This window comes from Oncorhynchus nerka, linkage group LG27 (assembly GCF_034236695.1).
Source record: "Oncorhynchus nerka isolate Pitt River linkage group LG27, Oner_Uvic_2.0, whole genome shotgun sequence".
NCBI classification, from domain to species: Eukaryota; Metazoa; Chordata; class Actinopteri; order Salmoniformes; family Salmonidae; genus Oncorhynchus; species Oncorhynchus nerka.
Genome location: NC_088422.1, coordinates 100,669,192 through 100,683,738, shown reverse-complemented (window position 1 = coordinate 100,683,738; position 14,547 = coordinate 100,669,192). Strand labels below are relative to the sequence as shown.

Here is a 14,547-nt window from a genome sequence, read left to right as displayed (position 1 = left end):
ATTTCATCTGATTTCTACCTACCTCTCTGTCTATCTCTGATTTCATCTGATTTCTACCTACCTCTCTGTATATCTCTGATTTCATCTGATTTCTCCCTACCTCTCTGTCTATCTCTGATTTCATCTGATTTCTCCCTACCTCTCTGTATATCTCTGATTTCATCTGATTTCTCCCTACCTCTCTGTCTATCTCTGATTTCATCTGGTTTCTCCCTACCTATCTGTATATCTTTGATTTCATCTGGTTTCTCCCTACCTCTCTGTATATCTCTGATTTCATCTGATTTCATCTGATTTCTCCCTACCTCTCTGTCTAACTCTGATTTCATCTGATTTCATCTGATTTCTCCCTACCTCTCTGTATATCTCTGATTTCATCTGATTTCATCTGATTTCTCCCTACCTCTCTGTCTATCTCTGATTTCATCTGATTTCTCCCTACCTCTCTGTCTATCTCTGATTTCATCTGATTTCTCCCTACCTCTGTCTATCTCTGATTTCATCTGATTTCTCTCTACCTCTCTGTCTATCTCTGATTTCATCTGATTTCTCCCTACCTCTCTGTCTATCTCTGATTTCATCTGATTTCATCTGGTTTCTCCCTACCTCTCTCCCTATCTCTGATTTCATCTGATTTCTCCCTACCTCTCTGTCTATCTCTGATTTCATCTGATTTCTACCTACCTCTTTGTATATCTCTGATTTCATCTGATTTCTCCCTACCTCTCTGTCTATCTCTGATTTCATCTGATTTCTACCTACCTCTCTGTATATCTCTGATTTCATCTGATTTCTCCCTACCTCTCTGTCTATCTCTGATTTCATCTGGTTTCTCCCTACCTCTCTGTCTATCTCTGATTTCATCTGATTTCTCCCTACCTCTCTGTCTATCTCTGATTTCATCTGATTTCTCCCTACCTCTCTGTCTATCTCTGATTTCATCTGATTTCTCCCTACCTCTCTGTCTATCTCTGATTTCATCTGGTTTCTCCCTACCTCTCTGTCTATCTCTGATTTCATCTGATTTCTCCCTACCTCTCTGTCTATCTCTGATTTCATCTGATTTCTCCATACCTCTCTGTATATCTCTGATTTCATCTGATTTCTACCTACCTCTCTGTCTATCTCTGATTTCATCTGATTTCTCCCTACCTCTCTGTATATCTCTGATTTCATCTGATTTCATCTGATTTCATCTGATTTCTCCCTACCTCTCTGTCTATCTCTGATTTCATCTGATTTCTCCCTACCTCTCTGTCTATATCTCTGATTTCATCTGATTTCTCCCTACCTCTCTGTCTATCCTGATTTCATCTGGTTTCTCCCTACCTCTCTGTATATCTCTGATTTCATCTGATTTCTCCCTACCTCTCTGTCTATCTGATTTCTCTGATTTCATCTGATTTCATCTGATTTCTCCCTACCTCTGTCTAACTCTGATTTCATCTGATTTCATCTGATTTCTCCCTACCTCTCTGTCTCTGATTTCATCTGATTTCTCCTATCTGATTTCTCCCTTTCATCTGATTTCTCCCTACTGTCTGTCTATCTCTGATTTCATCTGATTTCTCCCCTACCTCTCTGTCTATCTCTGATTTCATCTGATTTCTCCCTACCTCTCTGTCTATCTCTGATTTCATCTGATTTCTACCTACCTCTCTGTATATCTCTGATTTCATCTGATTTCTCCCTACCTCTCTGTCTATCTCTGATTTCATCTGATTTCTACCTCTGATTTCATCTGATTTCTACCTACCTCTCTGTATATCTCTGATTTCATCTGATTTCTACCTACCTCTCTGTATATCTCTGATTTCATCTGATTTCTCCTACCTCTCTGTCTATCTCTGATTTCATCTGATTTCTACCTACCTCTCTGTATATCTCTGATTTCATCTGATTTCTCCCTACCTCTCTGTCTATCTCTGATTTCATCTGATTTCTACCTACCTCTCTGTTTCATCTATCTATTTCTCCCTACTCTGATTTCATCTGATTTCTCCCTACCTCTCTGTCTATCTCTGATTTCATCTGATTTCTCCCTACCTCTCTGTATATCTCTGATTTCATCTGATTTCTCCCTACCTCTCTGTCTATCTCTGATTTCATCTGATTTCTACCTGATTTCTCCCTACTGTCTATTTCATCTGATTTCTCCCTATCTGATTTCATCTGATTTCTCCTACCTCTCTGTATATCTCTGATTTCATCTGATTTCTCCCTACCTCTCTGTCTATCTCATGATTTCATCTGATTTCATCTCTGATTTCATCTGATTTCTCCCTACCTCTCTGTCTATCTCTGATTTCATCTGACCTCTCTGTCTATCTCTGATTTCATCTGATTTCATCTGGTTTCTCCCTACCTCTCTGTCTATCTCTGATTTCATCTGATTTCTCCTGATTTCTACCTCTCTGTATATCTCTGATTTCATCTGATTTCTCCCTCTATCTCTGATTTCATCTGATTTCTCCCTACCTCTCTGTCTATCTCTGATTTCATCTGATTTCATCTGATTTCTCCCTCCCTACCTCTCTGTCTATCTCTGATTTCATCTGATTTCTACCTACCTCTCTGTATATCTCTGATTTCATCTGATTTCTCCCTACCTCTCTGTCTATCTCTGATTTCATCTGATTTCTCCCTACCTCTCTGTATATCTCTGATTTCATCTGATTTCTACCTACCTCTCTGTATATCTCTGATTTCATCTGATTTCTCCCTACCTCTCTGTTTCTATCTCTGATTTCATCTGATTTCTACCTACCTCTCTGTCTATCTCTGATTTCATCTGATTTCTCCCTACCTCTCTGTCTATCTCTGATTTCATCTGATTTCTCCCTACCTCTCTGTCTATCATCTGATTTCATCTGATTTCTCCCTATTTCTCCCTACCTCTCTGTCTATCTCTGATTTCTCTGATTTCATCTGATTTCATCTGATTTCTCCCTACCTCTCTGTCTATCTCTGATTTCATCTGATTTCTCCCTACCTCTCTGTCTATCTCTCTGATTTCATCTGATTTCTCCCTACCTCTCTGTTATCTCTGATTTCATCTGATTTCTCCCTACCTCTCTGTCTATCTCTGATTTCATCTGATTTCTCCCTACCTCTCTGTCTATCTCTGATTTCATCTGACCTTTCTACCTACCTCTCTGTATATCTCTGATTTCATCTGATTTCTACCTACCTCTCTGTATATCTCTGATTTCATCTGATTTCTACCTCTCTGTCTATCTCTTTCATCTGTATATCTCTGATTTCATCTGATTTCTCCCTACCTCTCTGTCTATCTTTGATTTCATCTGATTTCTACCTACCTCTCTGTATATCTCTGATTTCATCTGATTTCTCCCTACCTCTCTGTCTATCTCTGATTTCATCTGGTTTCTCCCTACCTCTCTGTATATCTCTGATTTCATCTGATTTCTCCCTACCTCTCTGTCTATCTCTGATTTCATTTCTGATTTCATCTGATTTCTCCTGATTTCTCCCTACTCTGTCTATCTCTGATTTCATCTGATTTCATCTGATTTCTCCCTACCTCTCTGTCTATCTCTGATTTCATCTGATTTCATCTGATTTCTACCTACCTCTCTGTATATCTTTGATTTCATCTGATTTCTCCCTACCTCTGTATATCTCTGATTTCATCTGGTTTCTCCCTACCTCTCTGTATATCTTTGATTTCATCTGATTTCTCCCTACCTCTCTGTATATCTCTGATTTCATCTGGTTTCTCCTACCTCTCTGTATATCTTTGATTTCATCTGATTTCTCCCTACCTCTCTGTCTATCTCTGATTTCATCTGATTTCTCCCTACCTCTCTGTCTATCTCTGATTTCATCTGGTTTCTCCCTACCTCTCTGTCTATCTCTGATTTCATCTGATTTCTCCCTACCTCTCTGTCTATCTCTGATTTCATCTGATTTCTCCATACCTCTCTGTATATCTCTGATTTCATCTGGTTTCTCCCTACCTCTCTGTCTATCTCTGATTTCATCTGGTTTCTCCCTACCTCTCTGTATATCTTTGATTTCATCTGATTTCTCCCTACCTCTCTGTCTATCTCTGATTTCATCTGATTTCTCCCTACCTCTCTGTCTATCTCTGATTTCATCTGGTTTCTCCCTACCTCTCTGTCTATCTCTGATTTCATCTGATTTCTCCCTACCTCTCTGTCTATCTCTGATTTCATCTGATTTCTCCATACCTCTCTGTATATCTCTGATTTCATCTGGTTTCTCCCTACCTCTCTGTCTATCTCTGATTTCATCTGATTTCATCTGATTTCTCCCTACCTCTCTGTCTATCTCTGATTTCATCTGATTTCATCTGATTTCTCCCTACCTCTCTGTCTATCTCTGATTTCATCTGATTTCATCTGATTTCTACCTACCTCTCTGTATATCTTTGATTTCATCTGATTTCTCCCTACCTCTCTGTATATCTCTGATTTCATCTGGTTTCTCCCTACCTCTCTGTATATCTTTGATTTCATCTGATTTCTCCCTACCTCTCTGTATATCTCTGATTTCATCTGGTTTCTCCCTACCTCTCTGTATATCTTTGATTTCATCTGATTTCTCCCTACCTCTCTGTCTATCTCTGATTTCATCTGATTTCTCCCTACCTCTCTGTCTATCTCTGATTTCATCTGGTTTCTCCCTACCTCTCTGTCTATCTCTGATTTCATCTGATTTCTCCCTACCTCTCTGTCTATCTCTGATTTCATCTGATTTCTCCATACCTCTCTGTATATCTCTGATTTCATCTGGTTTCTCCCTACCTCTCTGTCTATCTCTGATTTCATCTGGTTTCTCCCTACCTCTCTGTATATCTTTGATTTCATCTGATTTCTCCCTACCTCTCTGTCTATCTCTGATTTCATCTGATTTCTCCCTACCTCTCTGTATATCTCTGATTTCATCTGATTTCTACCTACCTCTCTGTATATCTCTGATTTCATCTGATTTCTCCCTACCTCTCTGTCTATCTTTGATTTCATCTGATTTCTACCTACCTCTCTGTATATCTCTGATTTCATCTGATTTCTCCCTACCTCTCTGTCTATCTCTGATTTCATCTGATTTCTACCTACCTCTCTGTATATCTCTGATTTCATCTGATTTCTCCCTACCTCTCTGTCTATCTCTGATTTCATCTGGTTTCTCCCTACCTCTCTGTATATCTCTGATTTCATCTGATTTCTCCCTACCTCTCTGTCTATCTCTGATTTCATCTGATTTCATCTGATTTCTCCCTACCTCTCTGTCTATCTCTGATTTCATCTGATTTCATCTGATTTCTCCCTACCTCTCTGTCTATCTCTGATTTCATCTGATTTCATCTGATTTCTACCTACCTCTCTGTATATCTTTGATTTCATCTGATTTCTCCCTACCTCTCTGTATATCTCTGATTTCATCTGGTTTCTCCCTACCTCTCTGTATATCTTTGATTTCATCTGATTTCTCCCTACCTCTCTGTATATCTCTGATTTCATCTGGTTTCTCCCTACCTCTCTGTATATCTTTGATTTCATCTGATTTCTCCCTACCTCTCTGTCTATCTCTGATTTCATCTGATTTCTCCCTACCTCTCTGTCTATCTCTGATTTCATCTGGTTTCTCCCTACCTCTCTGTCTATCTCTGATTTCATCTGATTTCTCCCTACCTCTCTGTCTATCTCTGATTTCATCTGATTTCTCCATACCTCTCTGTATATCTCTGATTTCATCTGGTTTCTCCCTACCTCTCTGTCTATCTCTGATTTCATCTGGTTTCTCCCTACCTCTGTATATCTTTGATTTCATCTGATTTCTCCCTACCTCTCTGTCTATCTCTGATTTCATCTGATTTCTCCCTACCTCTCTGTCTATCTCTGATTTCATCTGGTTTCTCCCTACCTCTCTGTCTATCTCTGATTTCATCTGATTTCTCCCTACCTCTCTGTCTATCTCTGATTTCATCTGATTTCTCCATACCTCTCTGTATATCTCTGATTTCATCTGGTTTCTCCCTACCTCTCTGTCTATCTCTGATTTCATCTGATTTCATCTGATTTCTCCCTACCTCTGTCTATCTCTGATTTCATCTGATTTCATCTGATTTCTCCCTACCTCTCTGTCTATCTCTGATTTCATCTGATTTCATCTGATTTCTACCTACCTCTCTGTATATCTTTGATTTCATCTGATTTCTCCCTACCTCTCTGTATATCTCTGATTTCATCTGGTTTCTCCCTACCTCTCTGTATATCTTTGATTTCATCTGATTTCTCCCTACCTCTCTGTATATCTCTGATTTCATCTGGTTTCTCCCTACCTCTCTGTATATCTTTGATTTCATCTGATTTCTCCCTACCTCTCTGTCTATCTCTGATTTCATCTGATTTCTCCCTACCTCTCTGTCTATCTCTGATTTCATCTGGTTTCTCCCTACCTCTCTGTCTATCTCTGATTTCATCTGATTTCTCCCTACCTCTCTGTCTATCTCTGATTTCATCTGATTTCTCCATAACTCTCTGTATATCTCTGATTTCATCTGGTTTCTCCCTACCTCTCTGTCTATCTCTGATTTCATCTGGTTTCTCCCTACCTCTCTGTATATCTTTGATTTCATCTGATTTCTCCCTACCTCTCTGTCTATCTCTGATTTCATCTGATTTCTCCCTACCTCTCTGTCTATCTCTGATTTCATCTGGTTTCTCCCTACCTCTCTGTCTATCTCTGATTTCATCTGATTTCTCCCTACCTCTCTGTCTATCTCTGATTTCATCTGATTTCTCCATACCTCTCTGTATATCTCTGATTTCATCTGGTTTCTCCCTACCTCTCTGTCTATCTCTGATTTCATCTGATTTCTCCCTACTTCTCTGTCTATCTCTGATTTCATCTGATTTCTCCCTACCTCTCTGTCTATCTCTGATTTCATCTGATTTCTCCCTACCTCTCTGTCTAACTCTGATTTCATCTGATTTCATCTGATTTCTCCCTACCTCTCTGTCTAACTCTGATTTCATCTGATTTCATCTGATTTCTCCCTACCTCTCTGTCTATCTCTGATTTCATCTGATTTCTCCCTACCTCTCTGTCTATCTCTGATTTCATCTGATTTCTCCCTACCTCTGTCTATCTCTGATTTCATCTGATTTCATCTGATTTCTCCCTACCTCTCTGTCTACCTCTGATTTCATCTGATTTCTCCCTACCTCTCTGTCTATCTCTGATTTCATCTGATTTCTCCCTACCTCTCTGTCTATCTCTGATTTCATCTGATTTCATCAGGTTTCTCCCTACCTCTCTCCCTATCTCTGATTTCATCTGATTTCTCCCTACCTCTCTGTCTATCTCTGATTTCATCTGATTTCTACCTACCTCTCTGTATATCTCTGATTTCATCTGATTTCTACCTACCTCTCTGTATATCTCTGATTTCATCTGATTTCTACCTACCTCTCTGTATATCTCTGATTTCATCTGATTTCTCCCTACCTCTCTGTCTATCTTTGATTTCATCTGATTTCTACCTACCTCTCTGTATATCTCTGATTTCATCTGGTTTCTCCCTACCTCTCTGTATATCTTTGATTTCATCTGATTTCTCCCTACCTCTCTGTCTATCTCTGATTTCATCTGATTTCTCCCTACCTCTCTGTCTATCTCTGATTTCATCTGGTTTCTCCCTACCTCTCTGTCTATCTCTGATTTCATCTGATTTCTCCCTACCTCTCTGTCTATCTCTGATTTCATCTGATTTCTCCCTACCTCTCTGTCTATCTCTGATTTCATCTGATTTCTCCCTACCTCTCTGTCTATCTCTGATTTCATCTGGTTTCTCCCTACCTCTCTGTCTATCTCTGATTTCATCTGATTTCTCCCTACCTCTCTGTCTATCTCTGATTTCATCTGATTTCTCCATACCTCTCTGTATATCTCTGATTTCATCTGGTTTCTCCCTACCTCTCTGTCTATCTCTGATTTCATCTGGTTTCTCCCTACCTCTCTGTATATCTTTGATTTCATCTGATTTCTCCCTACCTCTCTGTCTATCTCTGATTTCATCTGATTTCTCCCTACCTCTCTGTCTATCTCTGATTTCATCTGGTTTCTCCCTACCTCTCTGTCTATCTCTGATTTCATCTGATTTCTCCCTACCTCTCTGTCTATCTCTGATTTCATCTGATTTCTCCATACCTCTCTGTCTATCTCTGATTTCATCTGGTTTCTCCCTACGTCTCCGTCTATCTCTGATTTCATCTGGTTGCTCCCTACGTCTCCGTCTATCTCTGATTTCATCTGGTTGCTCCCTACGTCTCCGTCTATCTCTGATTTCATCTGGTTGCTCCCTACCTCTCTGTCTATCTCTGATTTCATCTGGTTTCTCCCTACCTCTCTGTCTATCTCTGATTTCATCTGGTTTCTCCCTACGTCTCCATCTAACTAAAGAGAGATACTTTTTTTCATTCCACCATATTAACATTTTTTGTCTGTGATTAGTTGCTTGACAAGTCCTAAAACTTCAGAAGGACAAAAAAAAACTGGATTTTAAATGATGACGTTTTTTTGTGCCCTTGAGGTGAAAATTGACCCCCCCGTTGGCACTTTTAGGGTTAAACAGACAGCTGGTCCCAGAACTGTGCCTATATATACCCTTCTTCATATTTCTCCTCCCTGGCTTGACAATCTCAGTCACTCATCCCTCCGTCTTGCAACGCTCTCTTCCTTCTAGGTGAGATTCCTCCCATTCCTATCTTCTATCTCCTGTCTCCTCTCTTGGTTTCACCTCTGCATTCAGTAGAGATTCAGTATCACTGTGATTTATAGTCTGGCATTTTTCTATTAGCTGACTGTAATTATCACACAACGTAAATAGATGCTACTCACTGAAAAATGTGTAAGTGGTATTAATTTACAAGAATTTACACATTAAAAACCTAAAACATCTTGGTGTTTATAGTAGAAGAAGAAGATGCTGTGCCTTGTCTACTTTGACAGAGGGTTGTCTTGGGATCAGGATGCTGACTAGTAGGTTGGCTGTCCTAACATTCAACTGGCATGTATGAATTAAAATGGCATCCATCCATCTCACGGGAGACATATATGTTACTCTGGTTTTAAGGAGGTTTTAATGATTATTATTTTTTAAATAAAATGGTTAAAATGATTCTCTAACTCTAACTTCACAAGATAGGTAGAGGTTTTAGGAGAAATAGCCAAGATGTTATTCTTATAGTTTCACTGTTAAACTGAATATTGGTGTGGAGTTATTGATTTAATTAAAGGCATAATCTTTTTACAGTTTTAAGACTTCCTGGTATTTATCCAGTCTAACTGACTGTTGATTGATTAACTGAAGACTTCCTGGTATTTATCCAGTCTAACTGACTGTTGATTGATTAACTGAAGACTTCCTGGTATTTATCCAGTCTAACTGACTGTTGATTGATTAACTGAAGACTTCCTGGTATTTATCCAGTCTAACTGACTGTTGATTGATTAACTGAAGACTTCCTGGTATTTATCCAGTCTAACTGACTGTTGATTGATTCATTGAAGACTTCCTGGTATTTATCCAGTCTAACTGACTGTTGATTGATTCATTGAAGACTTCCTGGTATTTATCCAGTCTAACTGACGTACTGTTGATTGATTAACTGAAGACTTCCTGGTATTTATCCAGTCTAACTGACTGTTGATTGATTCATTGAAGACTTCCTGGTATTTATCCAGTCTAACTGACGTACTGTTGATTGATTAACTGAAGACTTCCTGGTATTTATCCAGTCTAACTGACTGTTGATTGATTCACTGAAGACTTCCTGGTATTTATCCAGTCTAACTGACTGTTGATTGATTAACTGAAGACTTCCTGGTATTTATCCAGTCTAACTGACTGTTGATTGATTAACTGAAGACTTCCTGGTATTTATCCAGTCTAACTGACTGTTGATTGATTCACTGAAGACTTCCTGGTATTTATCCAGTCTAACTGACTGTTGATTGATTCACTGAAGACAGATTTTCTTTATCACTCTAAACCTTTATGTATATATTTTTAGACATTTTTGAAGCGGCAGGCAAACTAGATTTTCACTCAGATATGTCAGAAACACTTTCTAAATCAAACAATTAAAAGATAGAAGACAGACCAGCCAGTACACTAAATGTACTGATAGAGCCAGCAGCCCAGACAGGTATATTGGGGGACGTGTGTTGACCACTTTGCTGCACCCTGTCTTGGGACACTTTAAGGAAAGTCCACAGGAGGCGGGCAGGGAGGAGTCCTCAGCTGTTGTGGTTTATAATGTTAGAGATGCTGATGTGCCCCATCACCACCACCACAGGAACGCACAAATAGACCCATGATACAAGACAACTGCCTTACCACACCCTGTCTAAATGTAGAGATGTGATGTGCCCCTCTAACCCTGAGGCCTGTACTTTATAATGTAGTGATGTGATGTGCCCCTCTAACCCTGAGGCCTGTACTTTATAATGTAGTGATGTGATGTGCCCCTCTAACCCTGAGGCCTGTACTTTATAATGTAGTGATGTGATGTGCCCCTCCAACCCTGAGGCCTGTACTTTATAATGTAGAGATGTGCCCCTCTAACCCTGAGGCCTGTACTTTATAATGTAGAGATGTGATGTGCCCCTCTAACCCTGAGGCCTGTACTTTATAATGTAGAGATGTGATGTGCCCCTCTAACCCTGAGGCCTGTACTTTATAATGTAGAGATGTGATGTGCCCCTCTAACCCTGAGGCCTGTACTTTATAATGTAGAGATGTGATGTGCCCCTCTAACCCTGAGGCCTGTACTTTATAATGTAGAGATGTGATGTGCCCCTCTAACCCTGAGGCCTGTACTTTATAATGTAGAGATGTGATGTGCCCCTCCTCCCTGAGGCCTGTACTTTATAATGTAGAGATGTGATGTGCCCCTCTAACCCTGAGGCCTGTACTTTATAATGTAGAGATGTGATGTGCCCCTCCTCCCTGAGGCCTGTACTTTATAATGTAGAGATGTGATGTGCCCCTCTAACCCCAAGGCCTGTACTTTATAATGTAGAGATGTGATGTGCCCCTCTAACCCTGAGGCCTGTACTTTATAATGTAGAGATGTGCCCCTCTAACCCTGAGGCCTGTACTTTATAATGTAGAGATGTGATGTGCCCCTCCTCCCTGAGGCCTGTACTTTATAATGTAGAGATGTGATGTGCCCCTCTAACCCTGAGGCCTGTACTTTATAATGTAGAGATGTGATGTGCCCCTCTAACCCTGAGGCCTGTACTTTATAATGTAGAGATGTGATGTGCCCCTCTAACCCTGAGGCCTGTACTTTATAATGTAGAGATGTGATGTGCCCCTCTAACCCTGAGGCCTGTACTTTATAATGTAGTGTGATGTGCTCCTCCTCCCTGAGGCCTGTACTTTATAATGTAGAGATGTGATGTGCTCCTCCTCCCTGAGGCCTGTACTTTATAATGTAGAGATGTGATGTGCCCCTCTAACCCTGAGGCCTGTACTTTATAATGTAGAGATGTGATGTGCCCCTCTAACCCTGAGGCCTGTACTTTATAATGTAGAGATGTGATGTGCCCCTCTAACCCTGAGGCCTGTACTTTATAATGTAGAGATGTGATGTGCCCCTCCTCCCTGAGGGTTGTGTGTTAAAATGAATTATTTCCACAAAGGGTGGACTATAATGGTACACTGAGTTAAATGCCATAACTATCATATCTTCACACGCTGACAACTTATTCACATCTCTCTTCAAAAGGAAGGGATATCAACCACCGGCCAAGATGTCAGAGTAAGTACCAATTCTGTTTAAGTACAATTACAGCTTTCTCAACATGTTCATTTTTATTGAGATATCTTCTAAGAATCAAGAATTCCATGTTATACATGTCTACTTTTGGTGATCTTCAGGAGCGTTCAGTACATCAACTGTATAATCTGTGCTTTTCATCCCAAGCTCTTAAAGCTGTGTATCTCAACTCATGTTTTTCCTTCCTTCCCCCCCCTCCCCCTCCCTCCCCCCTCCCCCCCCTCCCCTCCCTCCCCCCCTCCCCTCCCCCTCCTCCCCCCCTCCCCCCCCTCCCCCCCCCTCCCTCCCCCTCCTCCCCCCCCTCCCCTCCCTCCTCCCTCCTTCCCTCCTCCCCCCTCCCCTCCCCCCCCCCTCCCTCCCTCCCTCCCCCTCCCCCCTCCCCTCCCTCCCCCCTCCCTCCCCCTCCCTCCCTCCTCCTTCCCCCCTCCCCCTCCCTCCCCTCCCTCGCCCCCTCCCTCCCCCTCCCTCCCTCCCTCCCTCCCCTCCCTCCCCCCCATCTAATCTTCTCTGAAGTAAAAGATGTCGTCGAGTCGCAGGCAACATCTCAAGGTAAGGAGGAGGCCTAGATGCACAACAACGCATCATAATATCCCGTTAACATTTAGTTTTTTTTTAAAAGGATTCTAGATTTTATATATCAATTATCAAATTTTAAAAAATCAGAATTCAAGATTTCAAAACATAAATACATAAATAAAACATAAATACATATTTTCCTCTGGGTGTGACAGGGATGTAGACTAAGCCCAACTTTAATCCAAATAGTCCAATTATTGACAAAATGGACATGTAAACATCTGCATTTCTGATCAACTGGCAAACCATTGTGTCTGGGTACACAAACCACTTCCCCCTGTGTTATTTCTCCCAGAGCTTGATGCTCCAGATTGCCCAGGGGTTCATAGAGGCTGAGGCCATCCAGGCAGAGGAGGACAAAAACATCTACATGGATGAGAACGTCCCCTCCTTCTCCGTCCCTGAATCCATGCAGGAACTCCAGGTATGAAGAGCGGTAGCTGTTGACCAACCTATGGAGAGCTACTGTGTGTGCAGGTTTTTGCTCCAGACCCACTATAACATAACTGATTCAGCAGCTGACTAGCTCCATCAGGGGTGTTAAAGTAAGGGTGGAACAAAATCAAGCTGGATTGTAGCTTTCCAGGATATTCAGTTATATAATTTATATAATTTCACAAATATCTCCTATTTTCTTTAAATGTACTTGCTTACATTATCTCTCGCTCTCTCGCTCTCTTCTCTCTCTCTCTCTCTCTCTCTCTCTCTCTCTCTCTCTCTCTCTCGATCTCTCCTCTCTCTCGCTCTCTCTCTAGGATCTGTGTAAGAAGCTCCACCAGCAGATTGATGCAGTGGATGAACAGAGATATGACACGCAAAGCAAAGTAGCCAAGTCCGATAAGGAGGTACAGTTACATTCCTGGACAGATGGTCATTCTTCAGTATAAAGGGGGAATTTCACTGACAAGCATCTCTCTCTCTCTCTCTCTCTCTCTCTCTCTCTCTCTCTCTCTCTCGCTCTCTCGCGCTCTCTCTCGCTCTCTCTCTCTCTCTTTTCAGATTGAGGATTTGAAGATAAAACTACAAGACCTGAAGGGCAAGTTCAGGAAGCCCGTCCTGAAGAAAGTCCGCATGTCTGCTGATGCTATGCTCCAGGCTCTGCTAGGCTCCAAACACAAGGTGTCCATGGATCTGAGGTCCAACCTGAAGCAAGTCAAGAAGGAGGTCAAGGAGGAGGTAGGGTTGCTTCTGTTTTACTGAGTAGGGTTGGAACGTGTCCAAGAGGCCCCATGCTAGACAGACTGCCTTACACAATTTTGAATATCAGGGTTCCCAACCACCTTATAACCTCATCCAAAATCTCCTCTCCTCTCCTCTCCTCTCCTCTCCTCTCCTCTCCTCTCCTCTCCTCTCCTCTCCTCTCCTCTCCTCTCCTCTCCCTTCTCTAACTCCACAGGTGAAAGATGCAGCTGACTGGCGTAAGAACATAGAGGACAAGGCTGGCATGGACGGTAGAAAGAAGATGTTTGAGTCCGACACTGTTTGAGTCCGTATTTGTGTTCATATGTCTCATCTGATAACATCCTCCATTTTAATCTACATTCTCCTCCTGTCATTCCTATTTACACGACTCTGTCTAATAAAATAAAATACTTCAATATTTTGTTATTTATTTTTTTATAATGTAAGCATGCGTGACTGTGAGTCAGTGGAGGCTCCTCAGAGGAGGACCATCCTCCTCGGTCAATTTCATAAAAATAAAAATAGCGAAACATTAAAAATGTTATCCTTTGTAGATAAAACTATACTAAATATATTCACGTCACCAAATAATTGATTAAAACACATTGTTTGCATTGAAGTTCTACAGTAGCCTCAGCAGCGCTCTGTAGGGTAGCACCATGGTGTAGCCGGAGGACAGCTAGCTTCCATCCTCCTCTGGGTACATTGACTTCAATACAAAACCTCGGAGGCTCACGGTTCTCACCCCCTTCCATAGACTTACACAGTAATTATGACAACTTCAACAGAACGTCCTCCAACCTATCAGAGCTCTTGCAGCTTGAACTGACATGTTGTCCACCCAATCAAAGGATCAGAGAATGAATCTAGTACTGATAGCATAAGCTACAGCTAGTTAGCACTGCAGTGCATCAAATCTAGTGAGTAGTTGACTCAAAGATAGAGAAAGACA

The 14,547-nt window shown here is 41.2% G+C and overlaps 1 protein-coding gene across 1 annotated transcript; it reads left to right on the top strand.

Annotated features, from left to right (window-relative positions):
* The first annotated feature begins 12,356 nt into the window (after positions 1-12,356).
* On the top strand, positions 12,357-14,013 carry LOC135565435 (troponin I, fast skeletal muscle-like). The gene is made up of 5 exons (XM_065012477.1): positions 12,357-12,386; positions 12,709-12,837; positions 13,169-13,258; positions 13,413-13,589; positions 13,810-14,013. The coding sequence occupies exons 1-5, from the start codon at positions 12,357-12,359 to the stop codon at positions 13,897-13,899; spliced, it is 516 nt and encodes a 171-aa protein (XP_064868549.1). The 3' UTR covers positions 13,900-14,013.
* The last annotated feature ends 534 nt before the right edge of the window (positions 14,014-14,547 follow it).